General features: G+C 40.5%; 1 protein-coding gene across 2 annotated transcripts in view; it reads left to right on the forward strand.

The window, feature by feature from the left end:
* Positions 1-25220, forward strand: part of RAPGEF5 (Rap guanine nucleotide exchange factor 5) — a 236705-nt gene extending 211485 nt beyond the window's left edge. For both annotated transcript variants that reach the window (XM_081285924.1, XM_081285925.1), the window contains exons 21-26: positions 4406-4496; positions 7636-7686; positions 8489-8576; positions 13478-13542; positions 18168-18222; positions 21260-25220. In XM_081285924.1, coding sequence (XP_081142050.1) covers positions 4406-4496; positions 7636-7686; positions 8489-8576; positions 13478-13542; positions 18168-18222; positions 21260-21378 — 469 coding nt within the window. In that variant the 3' untranslated portion in view covers positions 21379-25220. The remainder of the gene's footprint in view (positions 1-4405; positions 4497-7635; positions 7687-8488; positions 8577-13477; positions 13543-18167; positions 18223-21259) is intronic.
* The last annotated feature ends 245 nt before the right edge of the window (positions 25221-25465 follow it).

Consider the following 25465-nt stretch of genomic DNA (forward strand, 5'->3'; position numbering starts at 1 on the left):
ACTCTGAATATGTCTGTCATGCACAGTAACTTCCAAGTCTGGCCAGTGGTATTGGCTCTGCCAAGAATGGCCACTACCACTCAGCAAGTTGCTGCTGTTCTTCAAGACCTTGGTCAAATGTTATTTCCTTCCAGATGACTTTCAGATGCAGGTCCCAAAACTTTTTAAAAAGTAAATAAATTAAAAGAATAAAATCAGATGCCAGATCCACTAACTCCCCTAAGCACACGCATACTTTTTACCCTTTTAATTCTTTCACTGGACTCTGTTAGGACAGGAACCAATTCTATTCAGTGCCTGACATAGAATATGGTACACAGCTGTGACTCAGTAAGTGTTGGTTGAATGAAATTTTAATAATTTGTCTCTTAAAATACAAGATTGGATGCATTCTGCTATCATATATACATAATTAAAATAAATAAATAAATTTATTTTTTTTAAAGTACAAGATTGTTATCCTTCCTAAGACTGTTCTTTGGACTGCTTCCCAATAGAAACAGACAGTGCAGATCAAAATCTTCCCCAATTACTTTTGCCTCCTAGGCTTCCCACTTTATTTCTTCTTTGTCTTCCAAAGTAGTTTGTATGTTACACAGTTTTCAAGTACAGTCATCTCTGTGTCCTCAGGGGATTGGTTCCAGGATCCCCCTCAGGATACCAAATCAGAGGATGCCCAGATTCCTTATATAAAATGGTATAGCATTTGCATGTAGCCTGCATACATCCATTGATATACTTTAAACCCTCTCTAGATTATAATACCTAATGCATTATGAATACTATGTAAGTAGCTGTTATCCTGAACTGTTTAGGAACTCATGACAAAAAAAAAAAAAAGCCTACACATGTTCAGTACAAACACACCATCATGGTCCCAACTACATAGTACATGAACTGCAATTGGTTGAATTGCAGATCTTGAAGGCATAGACAGGCAGGGCTGACTGTGCCTATCAATGCAGTATATTCAAGAAACATATCAATCATATGTATAGTTCTATACAAGGTAGTGTGGGGCAATCAGACTGAGTCTGCCCAATCCTGCCTTCAAGCAACTTGCCGTCATCTGGAATACTCCTATAGCTCAACCAGCTGCTGTGCAGAATAGGGTTGGGGAATGCCCTGGGATGAGGTCTGATTCTGTAAGGGACTTCAGGGAAGGGAAAGCTCATATCCAGGGTGTGGAATCGGAATCAGGAAACACTGGTGAAGGAAGTAGTGTCTGAGGACATATTTGCATTCTGGGTGGAATTTGATAGGTAAAAGGTCTAAAGAGCATTCTCTCCATGGAGCAGCCTCACTGGAGACAGAAGCAGAGTCTGGCCAGGGAAGCCACCTCCACAAATCTGGGGAATATAGAGGGATGTTTGTAAGGAAGCTGTTAGAGATTTATCTGCAAAGGAAAATGTTACCAAACCATGAAAGATCCTGACTTTCATCTGATTTAAGGAGGCAGAATGATCTGATCAGAATTGCCATTCAAAAACTGTACCATAGGTGAAAAGACCCCAGAAGGAGGAGCTTGTGTTTACCAAGGCAAGAGATCATGGAAGCACCTGACCCAGGTCTGCTGTGACTGGGATGTAAGGGAAGATAACAGGTTGAATCTTAGACTGCTTTTATGCCAAGTGCTTTTTTTTTTTTAATTCAGCCTGTATATTCTAAAATAGACTATAAGATTCCTAAAGATGAGTCTCTTTTAGGTAAAAAGCTTTCTTATAAATGGCTGTTACATGGAGAAATAGGACATCAAGGTTCCAAGGAGTAAAATGATACCACCCAGCTCCATTCCTAGTATAAGATTATATCTATCCTCAGGGAAAAGAAATATATTCATATCTTCTCCATATAGCTCCATGCTCCTGAATTATTTATGGTACTGGTCTCTATCCTGGCCCATGGGATGGAATGCCAACAGAAACATAAAGTTAAATTCCTTATAATCACACTAGTAGGAACAACCAAGGGAAAACAGTAATTTCCACAAACATGAAGTGTTTTCTCTGCCTAAGGCATCCTATTTACATATTCATGTTTCCCTCCTCAGCATCCCCATCCCCCACCTCTGTGGATTGAGTGGATTTTATTTCCTCACAGAGACAAAGGAGTGTTTGCTGGGCTGGAATGTTTAGTGTCAGTCTGTTCTTTTCGTGGAATGAATGACCCATGGTAACAGGATTCCAGACTTGAATAGTAGCTGATATTTGCACTGTAAAATTTGTCTTCTGCATAAATTGTGTTTACATTAATTCAGTTCTATTTTTTAAACAGATACAACCATCAGTTAGCTTGTGTTTTGTTGTTGTTGTTTTATGTTTGACTATAAAGAAAAAACCTTATGGGCTATGAAAAATATTTGTAGGAGCTAACAGATAAAAAGATGGGAATTTTATTTAAAATTTTATATGGTAAATGATGCTGAAAAAAGATGAATAATAAACTTTTTATCATAAAAATATTAAAACTATTTCCCCAAAAGTTCTTGTTTCAACTTTGGGAAATGCTGTGTAAAGAGCTCGCTGTATGTGAGGCAATTGGATATGGACAGAATATAAAAAATAAATGGACACATACTCTAATGTTAAGAGCCTGCTGCCCATAGGGGATGATATAACTACTGGAGCCTCTATCAGGTGGAATGACCAGAAGTGAGAGAGACCCCCAGCAAGGTGCTTCTGGCAGAGGGATGGAACATTCCCTCTGACCAGAGCCTCAGCACAGGGTTGGGTATTTCAAAACATCAAGTTAGGAGGTGGAGCTAGCTCTTGTTTGTTCTGGCTGGTGTGAGCTTTCCAGGGGTCTGAGGAGGAAGGAGTACAATAAGTGAATTAATGACCAAGGAGAGGTGGAATCACCATACTGAGGCCTAAGACAGCAGCCATTCTCATATTAATGGAATCTACCAAGCCAGGACCACCAGGGGAAAGCTGACAAGGAACCAGGTAAAGGGGTCAACTGAAATGAGGCCCAGTTGCCTCACACCTACCAGAGACAGCTGACAGCCTAAAACTGGCAGGACTCAGAGGGATAGGCCCTTCCAGCCAAGGCTCCACAGTGAGATGCCTGATGACATGTGCCACCCAAGTGAGGAGGCAGCAGTACTTTCCCAGTTCTACTGCTCATGGGGAGAAGAACCTCTTGGAAGTCTGGTGTAGCTGGACTCAGACAGTGTCTGATTCACTAGGCAGCAGCCTCTGCCTCTTCTCTAACAGCCCAAACTTTAACAGCCCAAACCATTTCCCTGGTTATAAACTATACTCCTTGTGCCTCTGGATATTTATAGCTTTGGGGGAACCTCAAGAACCTTTAAAGACTTCCTAGCATTTGCTAGTAAAAAGTTGTCAGGGAGGAACTAAAAATAACTGAAAGGCAAACACTAGCTGGATAAATAAATCATGCATATGTTCTTGATGAATGTAGCCATTGGTGATGATAGTGAAGTGCCTCCAGTACCTAATATAACATGATATTTACCTAGAAAAGCAGAATTATAGACCCTGTCCCAAAATTTCCTTTGAGATGTTGTTGGAGGTATGATGGAAGAAATGGCATCTGAAGGAAACTAAACTAGCATTGCTAGGTACCTGCTGAGTGCCTGGCTCACTGCTAAACACATTGATGTTTAGTTATCAAGGCGGAACAGTTTGTTACTCTTAAAGTCTTACTTCAAAAAAGTTGTGTTCAAATGCTCTCCAGATAAAGAAGTGTCTGGAATTCACAGGTTGCTCTTGCTGGTCTGAAGTCCAAGCCCTCTCTCCTAACTTTGAAAATTAGTGGGATATTGACCAGATTGGTCTCTGGTGATTGATATTATGCAGAATGGATAACCTTATAGAGTACCTGGGGCTCAACATGATCCTAGCTTTCATTTTATTTCCTTATTTTTTAATGAGAAAGGTGAGAAAGAAACCCCAGGATAGATGCTGTATTTTAAACACATACATAATATAGTAGTCATTTTGTTGGTAACAAAGAAAATGTGTCTAAGTAGGGTGGGAGGAGGAAAACATAGGCCCATGAGGTGAGACGTGCTTTTGACTGTCAAAAACTGAGAATAGCAGACCAATTCAAGAGAAGAGGATATGGCATGGAGAGAAAAAGGTGAATTAAAGGTTGTTCTGTTGAAGTTATAAATGCATACAAAATAGGTTTTAAAGGAGAGAAGATCTTGTGAAATGTCAGGAGGTGTCAAGAGCATAGACCTTTTCTTAAAAGAAGAGCGAAAGCACGGGATCACTTCTTTTGCTTTAGGAATAGCTGAGGGTTCTCACTCCTCCCCTGGGCAGTGAAGGGCAGGGAGAATGAACTCTGGCCTGAAAGAGTCTTTCCAGCTTTATCTTTTGTGATCACCCATTGAAAGATTATTTCCTCAAAGTGTACTCTGCTTTCCTTTATTCCATAGCTGCAAAGCCCAGAGAAACCTGAATTCTTTCTTTGCCATTGTGATGGGCCTTAACACTGCTTCTGTCAGCCGACTGTCACAGACCTGGGAGGTGAGTCTTGGGGTCCTATTGCAGGGGGGTTGAGCATGGGCAAAAAAATGAAAGGAAGGAAGGAATAAAGAAAGAAAGAAAGAAAAAGAAATTCCAGGGAAAACCTTTATTTAAAATAAATTGATTTATGGGTAGGTTGTGTAGCTTTGTGGTAGATGGCTTGCCTAGCATGCTCAAGACCCTGGATTCTATCCTTAATATTGCTGAATAAAATAAATTTAAATTTATTTAAACAGTTTAAATGTGATAAGTACTAGGAGGCTAAAAATGCTGAACAGTAATGGGTCAATGTGGTAGGGAGCATTTCCATCAAATATTCTTTAAAACAGTTCTCTAATATCTATGAAAGTGATGAAAATTGTAGAACATTCCTTAGCTGTGATCAGCCTTCCTCCTGGGAGCACCACTGCCATGCTGGCTGGTCCTGTCACAGTCTGGCCTGCATGATGCCATGTGCTCAGAAGTGGGTTTGCAGTGATGTTCATGAATTTGACCTTCAAGGTCTCTCATCTGTAAGTCTCCAGCATCGTGTTCACATGCACAGCACATATCTTTGTAAAATTTGTCAAAGTACAGTTATTTTAAAAGAAGGCCCACAAATGTAATAAGTTTGAGGCCCCCAAATGCTGACTGTCCTCCCTCTTTGAATGATGAAAGTTTTTTGGGGTTGGAAGATAGAGGAGCCCACTCCAGTTCTGTCACATGAGCCCTGAGGACAGCATGGGAAGGACCAAACCTGGGGATCCCCTAAAGAGCCAGACATAGACCTCGGACTCTGGCTCTGCCTCTTCACAGCCCGACTCCTTCTGTCCTCTGCTTTCCTCTCCTTCTCCCTCCTTTCCCTGCCCCACTACCTCACTGTGTGCCCTTCCTCTCCCTTTTCACTCTGTAACCATCTCGTCATCTGTTCTGGCTCTAGCCTGTGTATAGCTGGTTGTGGTGGCCTCTCAGGAGCAGTTGCTGTCACTGACTATACCATTCTCTCCATGGATTCCCTTTTGTTCAGTGGGCCATCTCTGGGGGAATGTACTTTGTGATCCAGGGGTCAGGGTCAGTGCTCCTTAAAGGGGTTCAAAAGAAAAGAAATGAAAGGCTTGCCTGCTCTGGTTAAGCAAACAAGACATTCACATACATCCTAAGGTTACAGGAGATGGGCAACAAATGCCACAACCTGTCAGGATGGAAAACAAGTGGCTGTCAAGGGGCCTGTGGAGAGCAGAATTTGAATTAAACCTCGAGAGAAAATTTGGTTTGCAAAAATTGGGAATAGAAATAATTCAGTTATGTTCAAATAGCTCACATTTAGTCTGCATATTGACTGCCTACTGTGTGCAGGGCACTGTATCAGTGCCCTGGCTGATAGAAAATGGGTACCTTAGAACATAGTGTGCATATGATGAATGAAGCCCTGCATCAGCATCCTTAGACCAGAGAGGAGCAGGTGAAGGAACTCATTCCATCTCAGGGTAGTTGAGAAGACTAACAAGAAACCCTGGCCCACACCCGTGATCACTGCTACTAGGGAGGCTGAGGCAGGAGGAATGCAAATTCAAGGCAGTTTGAGCAACTTAGTGAGACCTCATTTCAAAATAAAAAGGACTGAGGATGTCACTCAGTGGTAGAGCACCTCTGGCTAGGGCAAAAGAAAAAAGAAGAGGGGCTAGGGATATGGCTCAGTGGTTAAGTGTCCCTGGGTTCAATTCCTGGTACCAAAAAAAAAAAAAGGTAATAAAAGAAAGAGGTTTGAGGAACCGAATCAGAGGTCAGCAATTTTTTTGAAAAAGGCTAGATAGTAAATTTATTTTAGGCTCTGAGGACCACATCGTTGCTGTTGTAGCTACTTAACTCTGCCATTGTAGTGTAAGAACAGCCACATACGTAGAAGGCCATGATGGTGTTTCAATAAGACTTTATTTACAAAAGCAGCCAATGGACCAGACCCCTGGAGTAGAACAGTTTGACTTTGGACACGTTAGCTTTGAGGTATCACTGGGACGTTCGTATGGAATATCCAGTAGACCAAGGCATAAAGCTCAGAAAAAAGGTTAAAGTCAGTTACAAAAGTTGCAAAAGTCTGCATTTTATATCTTTAAATTTGTCCTCCATTCATCAGGAGGCGAAGGCAGGAGAGCAGTTTTCAAATGTATTAGACTGTCTGCTTGCTGGAAAAACTGAGTCCAGACTCAAAATTATCAAACTGAAAACAACATTTATGAATCATTTAATAATGAGAATTTGCCTCATTATTTTTTACTTGGTTTGGAAACAGAAATTCCATAAACATTTTTTGAACATCGTTAATGTTAATAGCTGGAATTTGCCAAGTGTCAGCCACAGACTGTATTCATTTCATGAGTTTACTTGGTATGTGTACTAAAGAAACTTAAGATCAGAGAGCTTGCAGACTCACACCAAAAATACACAACTGGAAAGGGGCAGAGTCAGAATTCACACTGAGCCTGGCTGCAAGCTTGAGCTCTGAAACCCAGAAGGTCACTAGGTCCCTATGAAAGGCATCCAGGTTTTCACTTCCTCATGTTGAAGGTGGGCTGCAACCTTTCAGACCCTTGTCATTTGGCCTGAATTTTTCTTTGGAAGATAGCGTAGGTTCCCATTCTCTGTCATTTTACATGCCACCTGTCAGTGTGGTTGAGCCTGACGATTTAGTGATTCAATCCATTAAAGTGCAAGCTTTGTCACATAGGTTTTCATGGCCCTTCACTAACTCACCCTCTACAGTAAAATGCAGTTATATCATTTATATAAAAAATGTCAGCCAACATCATTATTTCCCACTCAGAAAGACTATTAAGAAGATGAGAACATTCATCAAAGGTAGACTTTGGAACCAAAATCTAAGTTTTTATTAAATTATCAACAGTGTGTGGAATGTCTAACCAGCTAGATTCCTGAATCATGTGGCTATTATATTAAGTTATTTTTAGCAACATTTCTAAGCAACGTCATATTAAGGAGATGATGAAAATTGCATAATGAGAAACAATCAGGGGAGAGCCAGATGACCGAGGTATTTATGCTCAAAAATGTGACACACGTAAGCCCGCCTTACTGAAAACTCCCAATGCCTCTCACGATAACTGACTTCTGTGACCTTTCATTGTTTGTATTTGTTTTTTAGAAAATCCCTGGGAAGTTCAAGAAACTTTTCTCTGAACTTGAAAGTTTAACAGTAAGTAGTTGGGCTGGAGGGGATTTATTCTTCAAATTAACATTAGCGTCAGATTGCCTTCTAGATTTCACTGGTTGATTCTGTACTCCACTGTCAGGGAGCCTCAACAAGTTTGCTTACACATGAAATAGGAGCTTTGCTTTGTAAGGAATGAAGTGAGCTGGCAGTTTCTGCTTCTTCCTCTCCATGTATAAGGTGCTGAGAATAATCTTTTCAGTGTGATTTTTCTGAAGACAGATTTTAAGCCGAATCCATTTCAAAGCCTACGAAATTCATCAGTATAAATTTAGTAACAACTAACATCTTCGCATTATTTTTTATTTTTTGCCTTTTCTCCTTTTTACTATTTCTTAGGTTTAGATCCAAAGTTTATAGTTTTCTTTTTATAGCACAGTAAACCAGTGTTCTCATGTTTTCTCCACATTGTCTGCATTATGAAGGCAGTTTTTCTTTGTAGCGTACTAACAAAAGACCTTTGAGATTACCTCATGATAGAAATTATGTAGAGGAAACTGTACTTAAAGAACCTATTTGAGGAAAATAATAGGGCAATCAAAAGGTGTCTCTCTTCTGCAGTCATTTCCCATTATTGTAAACCAGTAACTTGAGTTTCATCCATTGCTTAGATTTCTGGCCCTAATTTAGTGAGTTTATTCTCCTAGGAAACCTTTATCTACTTTATTCTCAGGAAGAATTGCTCTATATCTAAGTCATGTTCAAATTGTTTATCAAAGTAGATTTGGAATTGTTTCTATAGCACCATTGATTTTTCTTTCTCTCTGTAATCTGCTTGGTTCGGCAGGATCCTTCCCTAAACCACAAAGCCTACAGAGATGCATTCAAAAAGATGAAGCCACCAAAAATTCCTTTCATGCCCTTATTGCTTAAAGGTAATTATTTTCTACCTTTTGTACTATGTAATTCCATCTTTCAGAAGCTTATCACTCTAACTATAAAAGGCAAAAAAGGGAATCTCAGTTTATTTCTTTACAGGAATTTTGAGATTCATACCTGTGTTTGCTTGTGATCATTTTTCAAATACTCAAATATTGACTGCTTCATTGTGCTTAAGCAGATGTCAGAGACTTTCACTTACATTGTTTTGTGTTTTTATTTTACTTTTCTTCTAAGCCTGGTATTATTTTCTTTAAGTCCGAAATATACTTAACTCAAACAAGAACAAGGCTGGCATAAAGGACCCAAATGGTGATTGGTCGTGCTGTGTGTTTGCAAGCTGAATTTTGGAGATACAGCCCATATTGTGTTGTTATGTGAGGAATCCCTTTCATCAAAGCAACATAATAGATAAAAATTATTAGTGGAGGTCTGGGGTTGTGGCTCAGCGGTAGAACACTTGCCTCGCATATGCAAGGCCCTGGGTTGGATCCTCAGCACCTCATAAAAATATATTTATTTTATAAATAAAGGTATTGTGTCCAACCACAACTAAAAAATAAATATAAAAAATAATTATTGGTGGAGAATCTGCTTTCAAGGAGTGGAATTCAGTTGGGAAAGTGACAGCCCAAAGGGAGACAACTGAACTCTGTTCTGTAGAGCACCATATAATTCACTGTGAAACCTGACGTTTAAATTTACTGGTATCTCAGTGATCGCTCTTTCAAACCAGGGGGACAAATAAAAGGGAACTCTTGGGTTTGGCCTATAATCCTGACATTCTATTTGTACATTCACCTGTATGCTTCCCTAAGAAAGATTTGGGAATTTTTCTTGACCATGTTTTGATTCTTAGAAGGGATTTTGTAGGAATATCCCTTCATCCAGCTTCTGCCCTTCAGAGCTAACTTCCACTGGGCCAGGCCCCAGTGATTGAACCCATAAATGTGATTCTGGAAGTAGGTTGCATTGGAATTGTATAGCTGGCTGGCCTGGCCTCCCCATCCTCAGGCCTGCCTCTCCCCACTGCTATCCCACTGGCAATAATGCTGGCCTCCCTCCTCAGCTGCTCCAGAACAGCCAGAGCCTACAGAATTGTTGAGAGTTTTTGTGCATCTCTTCAGTCCCTCATTTGTTCTTCATCTAATATGAAGCAGGAATCCCTGTGAAGCAAGAATATAAGGGTGACCGAGAGATAGATGCACAGAATATTCCACTCCAACTGAAAAGATTGTGTTAATGGCTGAAATGAGGAGAGATTGCTATGCTGAAGTAACAATTTAAAAGCTCAGTTGATTTTTTTTGTTAAGTTTTAAGATAAGTTTATTCAGGCTCATGCTTTCTATTTGCAAAATAAAACATCAACTGGAGGGAAAGGGGTGGCAGGTGAGAAACAGCACTTAGAATCATTTAGATACAAGAAGGGACACTAGAAAATACAGAAGGTTGTGGGAAAGGAATTGATTTTTGTAAGAAAAAATTTTTGAAAAAATAAATGCTTTTAAGGTGATAAGAAATTAGTTGATGGTTTCCCTTTAACTTCATTAGATCAGAGTATAGATATGTACTGTGTATTAGTGCTTCTTCTCCCAAAATGTTTAATGCAGTCAAGTGTCTCACACTTACATCTTAGCTTAGACACAATTTTCTGCTCTACTGAGTTTATCTAGACCTTTCTGTTGGCAGCAAAACAAATTTTGCTTTTTTCTACTGAAAAATATATTCACTCATTCCAAAAGAACAAGTAGGAAATTAAACATTTTTCTTCTTTTCGTTAGACACCTTCTTGAGTTTAAGTAAGCATTTATTTTTCCTTTACTTTAATCTTTCTTACAAAACTTAAACAATATTAGTATTCTTTTGTGTTTAAAGTTACCATTTTTGTCTGAGATCATTTCCAGGAGAAAATAGAATGAAATTTTTAAAAATATGTATCATACCCCAAGATGAGGTATCTTTGAAAAAAAATACACAACTTTATTTAACTCTTAGATTTTTTTTATTGTGTGTTTTTTTTTAAAGTGGTAATGAACTATTTTAGATTTAGAGCAACTGACTTAATTTTCAATGAACTCTTTTTCCTCCCTCTTTGTACCTTCTACTTGGAGTTGCTTTTAACTAGAGAATAGAACCAAACTGAACTCCTTGGGTGCTTGGGAAGGCTCAGGCCTCCCAAGTGTCGCCCTTTGTGTTTGTAAGCATGCAGATTATCAGGTAAGTGGATTACCTGGGGATCCTTCCAGCTGCCAGCTTTCCTCTTTCCCAGTTGAATTTTGTTGCCTTTGATGTGCTTTCCCCCTACTGTGCTGTGGAAGCCAGTTCCGAAAGGGATGAATGGAAGCCTAAATGAGTGCTAGAGGAAGGCTCCAGCAGAGCTGAGGTCCACAGCAGCTGAGCAGCATGTGTACCCTCTGTGATTTTTGAAGATGGTGGTCCCTTGCACTAGTGTGAATCATCAAGGGGTGTTTGCGGATTAACTGTAGTCCCTGCGGGGAGCTGCATGTCTATCTCAGAGCACAGATTACTGTTGCAGGTTTGCGGGGGTATTTGAAGGAAAGGACTGTCAGGGTGCTTGTGTGTTTCTTCTTCCTCCACCACTTGCCATCTCTTCAGTATCCTTTCATCCAGTTCAAATTTAGGAGGAGGTGTTTGGAGCGTGTTCAAGTGTCTCTGGTTGAGAAAAGGACCTGGCAAATCATATCCCGTGACTTAAATTCTCACATCCTAGTTTTGAGCCCACTACCTATGGCTGTCTTTCTCTTACTCCTTCCTCATCACACATTGGCCATTCAGCCACATCAGCTCTTCAGCCACTTTCGGCCCTTCCCATTCTGGGCTGCAGCCCCTTCCAGCCTCTCTCTGCCGCTTGGTCTAGTCAGCTCCCTGCTCATCAACCTCTTCCTGGCCTCTCCTGGCCCTGAGTTCAGCCTGAGAGGAAACCCCCAGGAAGAGTGGAGATTTAAAGCAGGAGGGAGTGAGGAGGAAAACGGTTCAAAAGTTGGAAAGGCAGCAAGTGTGCCAGAAATTCAGCAGGTGGACTGTAACTGGAAGAAAGGCCCAAGACTCTTCAACTTGAGGGGCAGCATGGGGAGGGGCCCCAACTCTCTGGGTTTGAATCCTGGCTCTGATGCTTATAGTAGGGGCATGGATCAGCTGGGGATGTCCTTTGGGCCCAAGTTTCTCACCTGCTTACCTCCTAGGGTCTTACTGTATAAAGTCTTTTGTGAGGGTTAAATGAGTTAATGCAGGTACAGCACTTCAAGTTGTGTCTGACATCATTGTCACCATTGTCCTCAGGAACATAGGGGGAAGGTGCAGAAAGGGACCCAGGAGCTCTGAGAGGCATCTGGAATCTGGAATTTTCTGTGAGGAAGTAAAGGCAAGCTTCCAAATTGTGTTTCATGTAGACAACGAGCTGTTTTGTTTGCTGTACACAAAAGTTAAAAGCTAACTCTGTTGACTACACTTTTCTAAATATTGTGTCACAAAGTGAAAGCTTGCAATTATGTTCTGAAAGCAAATTTGTGAAAGATAATAAAATAACCAGAGAGTGTCAGATTGTGTAATTAATTGTAAATCGTTTTCCTATTAGGACACCAGTTTAAAAGGAAAAGCAGCTTATGAAAACATTGCAGGCTACACTGCAGGCTGTGCACAGGGAAACCTTGGTCAGAGTTGTATCAGTGTGTGCTGTAACCATGTCACTGGAGTCATCTCCTGGCAGACAGTCAAAGCTCAGTGGCCCAGTGTTTTGTAGGCAGGTTTCAGAAGCTCTGTATCTTATATTAGACCCTAGGGACCAGCAGAATAAAAGTGCTAATTAAATGCAAATATGATTTTTTTTCTGTTTATTGGAGTTTTAAAGCCCTTCATTCCCCTCTTTTTCTATCAGGTTATTTGATCACAATTTTTATTTTTATTTGATTAGATTTCCATGTTTGTGATAAAGCATGAATATTTTTGTGCTCTTTAAATTATAGTATATTTCTTATTATGATCCTTGTAAATGCTCAGAGATGGACTTTCTGGTCTGAATTTGTGTACATTGTTCGTTATCAGAGATTCAGTTACTATCTTCATTGAGTCTGATGTTCAAGGAGGCACTTCTCTGTATTTTGCAACCCAAAAGAGATTTTTATTTGAATCTCATGTGTGTGTGTGTGTGTGTGTGTGTGTGTGTGTGTGTGTATACCCCTAATTACTTGGTCACTTTAAATTTTGTGAGTCTCAAGCAAAACTTAGCTTTCCCTCCCTCCAAAAGTGTACCTTCACCCTGCCTGCCTTATTTCCCTGTTCATCAGTGATGTTTTCCTTCTACCCAGCCAGATGGGACCAGAAATCCAGCTGTTTCCAGCCCTGCCCCTTTCCTCACTCACTTCCTATATAGAATCAGGCACCCACTCTGGGAACCAAAAATTTAAATTGAATAGCTAAATCTAAATTTTAACTATTTTAAGTCAAGCAAATCCCATATACCTTGCCAGGGATTTTTTAAAAATTCAAACACATAGATATTAAAATCCTGTTGTGTTTGAGTATTCATTTATTTTCTGCTCAGTTGTCTGGCCTAAAAACATAATGGCCAATTCAGTCAGAGAATAATGTTAGTTTCTTTCTAGCAGGTTGGAGTCAATACTTGACTAAGAGTATAGAGCATGATCTTTCAGTAATGTTAAACTGATAGAGAAAGAGAGAGAGAGAGATAGGGAGATTGATCATGCACTTTCATAGCAGATATTATACAGGTTTAATTTCAAACTGCCTGGTCAAATGTGTGGAATAATTCCATCAAGTTTAAGAAATATTTACACGTTCCATTGTTTCCAGACCTCTTCAATCCTGCTCCATGACCCATTCCTAACAGTACATATGTCTTTTTGTTTTTAACTTTCAGATGTAACATTTATTCATGAAGGAAATAAAACATTTTTGGATAATCTCGTCAATTTCGAAAAACTGGTAGGTAGATTTCATCGTTTCTCCTTTTTCCCACTGTAAACAAAGTCTATCAGCTTAATCAAATGGTTGAGTATGTTTCTCCATCAAACACATAGAGACTTCCAGGGGCTTAATTGGCTGCACTTTGTACATTGTCAATACACCGCGTATTCCACTTAAAAATAAGCGTGCTAGCAAGATTTAGGGAACAAAAATGAAACTGTGTGCTTTATTTTTAAAAATAACACTTCATTGGGTGAATATTAATCATTGAGGATTTATTATGGAACCAGAGTACAAATGTAAGGCCCCTGTCAGGAGGAGTTCACGCACTCAAGATTGAGCTTTGCTTCTTTAGAGCATCTCCTGATGCCTCGAGGTGCATTGCTTTAGAAGTACAAAATGAGAAAGTCTTGCTGGGCAGATGTGTCTGCCTCCCAGTACCCCAAGCTTGGATATGAACTTGGGATTTGTAGAGTCTCCAAGTGAAAGGAATGACCACCCCTCATGCTCTGACACAGGAGCTGCCTGCTCATGAGTTGGGGGGTCTAGTCTGTTTCCCACATATGTGTTTCCCAAATGTCTCTTTTTGAATGTTCTTCAGGATTCTCCCAGGTACTTTGTCCTACAGTGGGCTCCATGAGCCCTTCTGCCTGACTGTAGGCAGATGAGGAGTTACCGTAAGAACAGAGGGCTGTGATGTATAGTCCTCCAGAGAGACCCACTTACACTACCAGAGGAACAGATTTGTCTGACAGATGAACTTTAGTGTCATAGATTAAATGTTCTGCCATGGTTAAAGATGATCCTGGTAACCTTTTCCAGGGATCCTGACCTTCAGGTGACCTTTTCAGTAATGGTAATGAACTTGCATGAACTCATTTAGGAACTGACCCCTGCTCCCAGTGAGACTGGGTCAGGCCTCTGAGAGAAGGTTGATTGAGGTAGGGGCCATAGACCATGACCAAAGAACAGTTCAAATTGATGTGTCCAAATACAGTTTGGCATCTGACCTTTGCCTCATAAGAGAACTGCTTTGATCATTAGGCTGACTGGCCACACACAAGGTGAAGCTACACAGGAAGAGCTGGTAGCTCTTGTACAGCTCCTCAGCTCAGACAGAGTCTGAAAGTTGACATCTTCAGATGTCTTTCCATAGTGCCCTTCTAACTACTCTGAAGACAATTGCTTCATTGACTAATTAATTTTGAAGTAGAAATGTTGATTAATTTTCAAGGCTCTCTGTATGTTCTAAAATCAGAGTTTAGTTGTTGTAGATGCTCTATTTAGTCCAACCAACCCAGCCAGAAATAGATATAAAGTGTTGTTATTATTTTTGTCTTTATTTAATTATTTTCAGCATTGTTGTGTAATGTCTTGAGGATCACAGCTTACCTATTAGCAACCAGAGGCTAAAGTCACTAGAATTCTCTTCTCTAACAGGTTAATCTCCAACAGTTGCTATTAATGAAATGATTACAGTAATATGAAGCTTTTGATCAGTATTTACTTTGCCTCCTGGTTAAGAATACCAGATGAACTTGGTATAGCATGTGTGAAGATGTGGAATGAGATGGGTCACACCAAGTTGGATTCTCTATAAAGGTCTAGTCACTTTTTCACCTTGACCCAGACAGTACAAGTTGGAACAGCTGTGCTTTCTGTGACCTGTTGCCTGTAGTTAAGTGCAAACTCATGGTTGACCTTCTCCCCACAGTGAATCAGTGATTTGGTTAAGCTTCTGTGTCATTTCCCTTAGATAGTGCCACCAAAATGAGAGAACAATTCCATAAAGGCACAAGTGAATGCCATGGAAGTATTCCTGTACCCTCACCCTTTCCTTCTCTCCACCATCAATGGTTTTTCCCTGCTATCTCAGCAATCCGTCAGAAGCCTTTTAATGCCAGCTTTCATGTGCTAAGACTCCCAACTAGCAGTGGGAACCCAAACAAAGCCTAGATAATACTGATTTCACTAACATTAGTAATGTACCCCCACACACCTTTTATTTATTTATTTTTTTCTCAGTACTGGAAATTGAACTTAGGGTTGCTCTACCACTGAGCTGCATCCCCAGCCCTTATTTTTTATTTTGAGACAAAGTCTGCTAAGTTTCTGAGGCTGCCCTCAAATTTGCAATCCTCCTGCCTCAGCCTGCTGAGAAACTGAAATTACAGGTACGCACCACCATACCCATCTCATACCCTTAATTCTTTAAGAAAGTTTAAGGAAGTAGTATGACATAAGTAATAATCTATTTTAAGTTCCAGAGAGGAGAATGAGGATATAGGTGCAGTTGTGTAAGCACACACACCACTATCCAGCAGTTGCTAGCACAGCATTTCTAAACAGAGAAGACTTTGTGCTATGAGTGAGCTCCTGGTCCTCTTAAGACTTAAGATGGCACCTGATACTCAGCATGCTTCAGGTTGACCCAACCTTACATGGGAAATATAGGGTGAAGTTAGAATTTTTCCAAAAGGACAAAAAATAATCAGTTTTATGTCACACATGAATCTATGTTATACTTGAATGCTAGAGAGTGAAACTGACCTTCCTAGTAGAGAGTATTTTTAAAAAATGTTTTAGCAAAGGCCAGGGTTTCACTGAAGCTAAAACAGGATCATCTTTCACAATAATGAACCAATAGAACCTAAGTGAATTAACTTGTGAGAAGCCAATTCCTGGTGATGGATATTAACTTAAGCCAGCTAGCAGATAATTCAGTGTATTATCTTTATCTGGCTGACACAGGCCAACACATTAGATCAGACCACATGCAGATCCAGAAGTGCTCATTGGCTCTAATAAGATTTCTATTGTTCCCTGGGCTAAGTTCCTTGCTGCCTCAGCAACTCTAAATGTTTCCATCTCAAACTATCAAATGGTAAAGAAACAAAGGATTTCTCCTTCTCTTTTTTAATCCCTCGATATTAAGAGCATCATCTTTTAAAATATTTCCTCCCTCCCCCTTCAGAGAGCCTGAAAATGAGAATCAGGACTCAGATTTCAATGCCACATGCAGCCTTACCTCAGCTGGAGACTCGAATGAACTGCATAAATGGCACATGATAGAGATCAATGGGACGCCACGGCCTAAAACAAGGAGAAAACTGTTCTGGGAATAGGAGTAAAATTTGGGGAAGGAAATTTAACAATACATTCACATAGACATGAGTCAGGTCTCATTTCCTTTGCAAATGCCACTTGAGCTGCTGCTGTAATCACTGTCCCATTTAATTTTCCACTATTGAGTGGAAGTACATTAGCAGTACAGTTGTGAGAACAATTTAATCAGTAGGCCATATTCAAATATCATTTCAGTCATTCTGCTGGATTTTAAGTGAAAAAAAAATTTTATGGCTAACATTATTCTTCCAGCAATAATCCACTCAGAGTTTGCTATATGTGGCTGATCCTGTGTTCAGACAAAATGGGAAAGATGGTGCCCAGTCAGGGATTCTGGAAGACCAGTTAATGAGTGATGTTGATTCTTGAAAAACAGGATCATGTTTGGATTTGGGTATGAAACAGAGTAGGGAGTTAATATATATTCTCTAGAGACACCAGAGAGCTAGACTATGATGACAACAATATCTAGAAATTATTCTGGCAGTAGAGTAGGAGGAACCATTATGGAGAATAATTTCACCCAAAATGCTATGTCTGCCATCATGGAAAACTGATACTGGTAGAGATAGCTAGGAGCCCATAGCAGGTACAAAATATAAGGAGATAGGATCTTGTCAGAAGCAGCTGCACATTTAAGAAGACTGGAGATCATGAGGACTTAAATTTAATTAGAAAACCAGGTGCAGTGATGCACACCTGTAATCCCAGCAACTCAGGAAACTGAGGCAGGAGGATTGCAAGTTCAAGGTCAGCCTCATCAACTTGGCAAGGCCTTAAGCAATTTAGCAAGACCCTGTCTCAAAATAAAAAAGATATAGAATGTTGCTCAAGGGTTAAGCACCCCTGGGTTTAAGCCCTGGAACCAAAAAAAGAAAGAAATTAAATTAAAATACTGAAGATGCTAGGAGGGACTGTAAATTATGAACAGAAACTAGTCTTCACAGAGATGTTGATGTTGTAGAAAGCATTCATCATTCATAAGCACCCCACATCCTGCCACCATTTGAGCCTTTGAGCCCACAAAGCTTTCTGCCTCCCTTCAGCACTAACATGGGCATCTACATGTGTGATATGTGGCAGGTGCTCCAACAATGACGGGGACAATGCACACAGCACAAAGAACAGTGGTATGGTGGGAAAGGAACCTCCCAGGTCAAGAAGGGAGATCTCTGAAAGGCTTGATGGAGAGAAGGTGCCACCTCACCTGCAGAGAAAAAGTCTTAAGCAAATGTGGACAGGAAGATGGGGTGGGAGGGCTGATTTCTTCACGGCATGCTTTTCCATGGCCCAGAATCCGTGCAACCCAATTTGGAAGCCTCCATTTGTGCACACAAAGACTAAATATCCTTTTGTTATGCAAGCTCAATATAATCAATTGAAATTACGTTTGGCTTTAAGTATAGCTCATCTCTAAAGGTGTTAAGACTATCCCTCCTTCCCAGAAAGCACTGCTACTTCAGCAACACCCTAAATAACACTTCCATTGATATATTCTTTCCTTTTTTACTTTCTAGCACATGATTGCAGACACTGTTCGAACTCTGAGACACTGCAGGACTAACCAGTTTGGTGAGTAGTTGATGTCAGGAATGTACATAGAATACACATTAGTAGTGAATGTGGTCATATCACAAGTATTTATGGTCATTAATTTAAACAGCATGTAAAATAAATACATACACATATGTATATATGTAGCATATTTTAGATCTCACTTTGATTCCTCACTGCATATTTGGGATATAGAGAAAGACAAGATACGATAGATCATTAGTCTCTCATGAAAGCAGGTTTACCCTGTCCAGAGTGTTTTTAGACATTCAGGAGCTCTCTACCAAACCCTTGCCCCAGAAAATGTTGCATAGCTTGCCCATGGTCTCAGAATTATGGGTGAGTTTAGCAGAGCAACCCTGTCCCTGACCTTTTTTGCTTGGGGCCTTCTTGGACTAGGAATAGTTTGTAAAAAGTGCCTAAAGCAGCCTTCCAGAATTTTCTCACAAAAACTTCCTGTCAGGAGCAGCTTTTCAGCAGAGAAAGTATTTTTCTGAACACTTTTGTAGAATCCCCACTGAGATTATGTATGTAGGAATATTTGTCCCATTTAAAATCTCAGGCATAATTTACAGTGTGTTTATTAAATGGTGTTAGAACATTGCAGGAAGGAAGGAAATCTGCTTTATTGAGCTGAAGGAGCTTTCACATGGGGTAGCAGAATCCTGACACCCACTCTAGTGAATGTGCATTGTTAACCCTATAAGTACAGAGCAGAAAACTGAGGCTCAGAGGCCAGCTCCGCAACCATTGTATAAACTGAGGCTGCCTGACTTCCTTGCCCATGCCCTCTGCCCTGTGAAGATTTTATAAATAAAAATGGTGATTTTAAAAAAAAGAGTTGAATTCAGTAATTATGAATCAATCAAAGATGATTGCTAAGTAAAACTTAAATAACACATCCTCATTTAAAAAATATTTATCAATAATACAGAAGTATATGCACAATAGAGACTAAAAGTCTTCCCTCTCAAAGAAAGTGCTACTGTCTGGTATGCATTCTTTAAAAAGCACTTTCTACTTTCTACACAGTGTTGCTCTTGGCTGGCAATCTTGTCGTCCAGGAAAGCAAATTAGAAACTGAACTTCTGTATGGATCATGAAGTTTTTTGTTTGAAAAGGAGAATTATAAAAACAGGACTCTAATTTTCTAAATATTCGCATCAACCAATACCATTTAATATGTCTTTATATGATTCTTCATTAAATATATAAGTATATGCAGTTATACTAGAAACAGTTATAAATACATTATCATGGGGATTCTTTCAAAAGTATAAGCACAGTGTCACTTCTAGTTTTTTTGTCTTTCTTTACTTTCTTTCCAGTATTTGCTGGGTATTCAGCTAATTCTAACACATCAATCTCATCCAACAAGGGATGCTAGATTATGTTTCTTCCAAGTATGAGCAAGTAGTTTATACTGACTTGGCTGGTCTTGAACCTCCCACCTAGAGGAACGTGACTCTGCAAAGCACTAGTTAAAGGAGAAATTGAACTTTGACGCCAATTTGGGTTCAAATATTGATATACCTTTAAAAATTGGGTAGGACGGAATTATCTGTGTTCATTTTAACAGTTTATATGGGCCTAATAAACTAGTGTCAATATTTGGGATAAAATAATGTTAATCAAGTAAGTTAGAAATGATATAGTATCATACAGGTACCAGTTGTCATGGTTGGGGCTACTCATACTGCCATCTTTTAAGATTTGCAAACTAACAACAAATTTTTCTTTAGAGCATCATGTTTTCCAAGCCAATTTTTACTAACCCCAAAGCAGTTTCTCAGTGTCTTCCAGAGAAGGCATTCTAGAATAATGCAGCTTTTGGTTCATGATAAAAGCATTTCACTCCCATTTCTTGCTGAAATTAGGAAGACTTGTTGCTTTTAAACCTTAGAGTTGGGCTGGAGTGTAGTTCAGCAGTAGAGCTTTTGCAAGACCCTATGTTCAATCCTCAGCACCAAAAAAAAAAAAAAAAAAAAAACCCTAAAAGTTGCAAGCCACCAATAACAGACAAATCTTAAATTATTTCCTCATAAAATGTATTTGTCATAGAAGATGTTGTGGGGCAGGTATTTTTGCCAGGAGAAAAAAGTGCTGTAATAAATGCTCAGCTTCACAGTCTCCCTCCTTCTCCTGTGAGCTCCAGAGTCACACCCTGCCTGCAGGACTCCTGCTTGCAGTTCCAGGAGGCAGGAGGGCGCGCTGTGACCCCATATGCACTGTCTCCAGCGCGTTGATCCCTCTCCCCACACTGCAAGTTAGTTTGTTTCTGGTTTTGTTTCTTGAGTGTGGACTGGGCTTGCTCCACTGTCCATCTCCGGTTCCTTATCAGTGTTGTCAATAGCCTTGGCACGTACATGTTCACAGAATGCAGACCTTTATACAGTAACCTTCTTGTGGCCCCTTGATTCTTTGACCGTCCTGGACTCGTGGGTGGGAACTCCTGGCCTTCTCTGAGTAGACCTCAACCTGTACACACACTGTGATTGTTAGCCGTACCTTTGGTTCTGTTATATCCTTTCATTCAATCTTGCACTAACTTTTTCCCAAAAAATAAGGATATCAAAGAAGTGTGCAAAATCTAAAAAAACAAATAATAAGTTGGTGTTTTTGTGTGCTGAACAGATTATCCAACAAATCCAGACCAAGGCCAGCTATGGGTTGAAAGACTGCATAGCACAGGAGCTCAGACCATGGAGTGAGGAACCACAGGGCCTGGGTTCAAATCCTGATCACACCACTAAATTATGTTACTGTGCTCAGTTTTCTCACTAGGGAGAGGGATGGCAGCATAGCTTCTACATTGGGTATAATGTCAGGTAATGACTGCTATAAATACCGGGCCAGTCTGACAGCCCAACCTGAGGAATCCAGCCTAGCTGAAGGGGTTTCTACTGTTAGGACAAGGAGGCTGCTCCCCAGATTCTGACTAGTGAGGACCAACTGGGAAGATTTACTCTAAGTCTTTGTGTGGGGTTTACTGGGATTTAGAAATGGCATTTCAGCTTTTGTAAGAGTGATTGTTGACTTTTCCTCTAAAATATAGGAGGTGACGTGTCTCCAAAGGAGCATCAAGAGCTGAAGTCCTACGTCAACCACCTGTATGTCATCGACAGCCAGCAGGCCCTGTTCGAGCTCTCCCACAGGCTGGAGCCCCGAGCATGAGCCCGCTGCCCCGCCTTCCCCTGTGACTGCAGCACTTTGAGCTATGGGAAGGTCTCTGCCCAGCAAGTTGCTTTCCTGTGAGAAAAGAAGTCGCTGAGTTTTATCAGTAGACCACAAGAAATGCACAGGAAAGCCAGCCAGAGTGTGTTCAGGAAGTGATGTCAGCCGCCAGAGACGGAGAGGAGAGGCTCCTCCACGCTGCTGTCGGAAGGAAAAGGCAGAAAGAGCCAGAAGCATTCTGGGAATGGAGCAGTCTGGTTTCTCATGATCACGTTGTTGATCCAGTCCAAGTTTCAATTTGAAATGTGCCAGCATTAAGAGGAGAAAATGTGTCCTGACGGACAATGAACTAATATTTCAGTAAGAGTGTGCATACAACAGGAAGGAGTTTCCCTTTTCCTAGCATTAGATTCCTATCCATAGGCTGTCCAGGGATGGTAACACCTACAGACAGTAATGGCACCTCTAGATTTCCAGGGAGAGGGAAAGGCCTCTTTCAATACTAACTGACATCAACAAAAGCCACTGTGTCTAGGGAGACGGGAGGACTTGCTGCTTGGCAGCCCTGCCCTGCCGTGCAGAGGAGAAATGTCAAGGCATGCACTTCTTTGCATCCACAATCACTTACCAGTGTCTGCTTGCAGGTGAAATTAGTTTCTGTACAACTCATTTGCAGTATAGGCAAGGTAGACTAAGTTGCTTTGCCCATAAGGAAAAATAGTAGTCTTTAAGAAATTGACTCATGGTTTAAATTCTGGGATTTTCTTTACATTTGTAAGCAGGCTTTTATTTTTTATGGGGCACAGTTTGATTTTTGAAAAAGCGCAGTGCCTGATGCACTGTAGGCACTCAGTAACAGCATATTGAAATAACAGAATCATAAAAGTCTGCATTCTGTGCCTGGTGGAGCCTTAGTGTTTTGCATACCCCCAGGTGGGCTCCTTGCCCACAGGATGGAATGAGAACAGCCCCTGAGGGAGGTGAGGCAAGATTGGGTGTGTGAAGCTCTTAGCACTCTCTAAAAAGAACAAGATGATAGGTTACTGGGAATTACCAGTCTTTCAGCAAATGGAAAGTACCCAGAAATATCCAAATGTCTGATTTATGCTGGAGACTTAGAAGTCTTAGTTTACCTCCCAGCCAAAGCAGGAAGCCTTGCTATATTATTTGCCTTTTTCTCCCTGACCCCAGGAAGTTTCACAGTCATCTGAGTCCTTTTTATTACTTCTAGTTTTACAAGTTGGGCCCCTTCTAGTAAATAAGACCTCTTACTGTTCTCAAGACTTAGAGGAGCTCCCTCAATCTTGAAATGAACAAAAAAGCCTGGGAGTAAAAATAATCCAGTCCTCCTTGCTAGCTAGTTGTTTGTCACCTTGCTAAAATGCAAGGCCCTGCTTTCTGTATTTGGTCGCTTCATTCTCAGAAGAATGTGTGAATCTTGGTGCACTTCCACCATTCCTGCCTGTTCATCTCCTAAGTGCCCATACAAACCTGCTTCCTTTCTGCCTCGTCAACACTCACTTCGTTCTCATTACTGAGGTGTGTCCAGTGCTTCCTGACACCCTTATAGCAGAGCTGTTCCTATGTGGGGAACATTTCTGCTAGGACTTTCAAAGAAACTCAGTCTGGCCCAGCATGTTACAATTCAGTCCTGTGAAAATTCACTGGATTCTATAGAACAACTCTGCCCAGGGCTGGTCCACTCAGAGAAATGCTCCATGCTGCTGATAATGAAATAAGACCAGAGCCATAGAATCAGGGAAAACAGCCTTTCCTGAGGGCTGATCAAGCACTCAAAAGGCTCATCCCTTGGGCTAATAGAGATTGGCATGGGCTGAAAGCACATAGTACCCATTTTGGTCTTTCTGTAAGCTAGCCACCAGAGTTTGTCCATTGCAATTATGGTAAGCATTGCCTCTGCGTTTTATAATTTAACATATTTACATTAGCTCTACATTGCACCAAGTTAGAGATTACTTTTAGACAACTAATTTTCAGTGGAGATCCATCTATTTCAGCAGAGCACATGCTGCCTAGACCCCGATTCAGATAAGTACAATCGTCCAAACAAAGCCACACAGATATTATGTCTCAATACATTTTATGTGGTGCTCATTTGCCTTTTCCTCCAAAGCAAAAGGAAGGTAGGATCTTGTTTGGTTTTGATTTGCTTTTCTACCCCGATCTTCTGAACATCTAAAATCTCGAACCCTTTCTGAAATTTAACAACTGTTTCTAGAGATTTCCAAGGCAGCAACTCTGAGCATGTCCATCAGCAAACAAGCACAGAATGTAAACCCCCGCTGTGGATGGGGCTGGCCCTGATCCCTCTCCAGACGGTCATCAAGGCCTTTTCAGAATTGCCTTCATTCAGACTAGGAGGGCGAACTGGGAGATGTCAAAGCTCTTTTCCTGCTTTCCTTTGGATTTTTATGATTGCATAAAATTTCCATCCACACTGAAAATCTTGTGTAATCTGGCACCTTCACCAGCAAGTGATGAATGGACACCTCTAAATGGGTTCTTTCTGTTACAGCACGACTCTCCCTCAGCTCTTGTGGGTCTTTGGATTTGTTAGCATCTAGCAAACCAGCCCTGCTTGGAAGTTAGCACAGGACAGTAGACCACAGGTTTCTATAGGCAAAATCACAAGCTTTCCCATTAAAAAAAAAAAAAAAGTACACATTTGCAGATGTTCCATAGGCTACATATTTTAAATTCCCTTCCTTATGATCTGTATAATTGCCAGATGGTTGTAGTGATGCATATTATGACCTACTTTCATTTTTTTCTAGCATCCTTAATTGTGTTTAGAACAAATTCATTTTTCTAGACCAGTACCAGTTGGAGGTAGTGTGGCATATACATTGAATTTAGAAGAATGAGAATAAAGTGAACATACCTACACCTCTCAGTTTGTAGGGAAAAGATGTCACTCGCCTGTGAAGTGGGAAAGAAACAGGTGCATGGAAGAGAGGGTGCTGCTGATGACATTTGAACCTGGAGCTGGCCCTTTGCTGCAGCCCAAATCCCAGCACTGCAGTTTTGCTAGAGCTGATGTTACACACTGCAGAACCAGAACCGCCTGCTCCTACGTGGCACAGCCAGTGCAAGCTTCTTAGAACCTGGGCAAGAACATCACAATTTGGAAGATCAGATCCACTGCAGTCATCCAACACAGGATTTCTTCTAAATGCTTCCAACATGTGTCCTTAAAATTTCAGCCTGCTGAGTAGTGAGTAGGCCAGTTTCATTTCAGACAGAGGGGGAAAAAGTTTTTAAGATTTGCCAAAAAGTGAGATGAAAATGTACTACTGTATAAAGCAAAGCTGTATATACTAAACATTTTTTAGCAGAGCAATATTTATTTGCATAGCCTATTTATTGTATTCGTATGACACTGTTATTGAATACCAGGATAAAATCAATGACCAGAAGCAAGGAATCTTACCTTTTAATGTACCATTACTGGGGACTGCTGTGACATTGTCAGCCTGCATTAACAATTAGAAGATAGAAAACCCGCCATCAGGGTGTCTACCTAACTTCTCAGGGACTACACTTGGTAGTTATCCACCATTAGAAGAGCTGGTAAATATGACACATTTGTTGAGTTACCAGAATTCCCATTAACAGTGTTTCCTTTCTCCTATTTCATGCTTTCTGCCTCTGTATATATGACTGTGTTGTGTATTTATCAAAGCTAGTAAGCAATAATTTATATGTAAAAATGGCCAAGCAATATAAGGTTAAAACTTATATAAGTAACATTACCTTATCTTGTATTTTCAAGTGTTTTTTTTAACTGCTTTTCCAAATATAAGACTATGTTAAAGATACTATCCATGGCTCATCACTCCTTGCTTTTTCCATGATGTCCCAGTGACAGGTGGTACTCAGTGTGGACCTCAGAAGTCATTTGCTCCCTGAAAGAGCTACAAGTAAATGAAGATATTCTCAACATGCCCACAGAAGCCTGCTCCCTTACCCTGCTACTGGGTTATTGCAGGCAGTTCCTGAATACCGTATGTTGGAAACTGCATCAGTGGTGTTGTTCTGAGATTTGGGGAATCAGATAACCACTGTC

Source organism: Spermophilus citellus (genome assembly GCF_964194105.1).
Source record: "Spermophilus citellus genome assembly, chromosome: 3".
Taxonomy (NCBI): domain Eukaryota; kingdom Metazoa; phylum Chordata; class Mammalia; order Rodentia; family Sciuridae; genus Spermophilus; species Spermophilus citellus.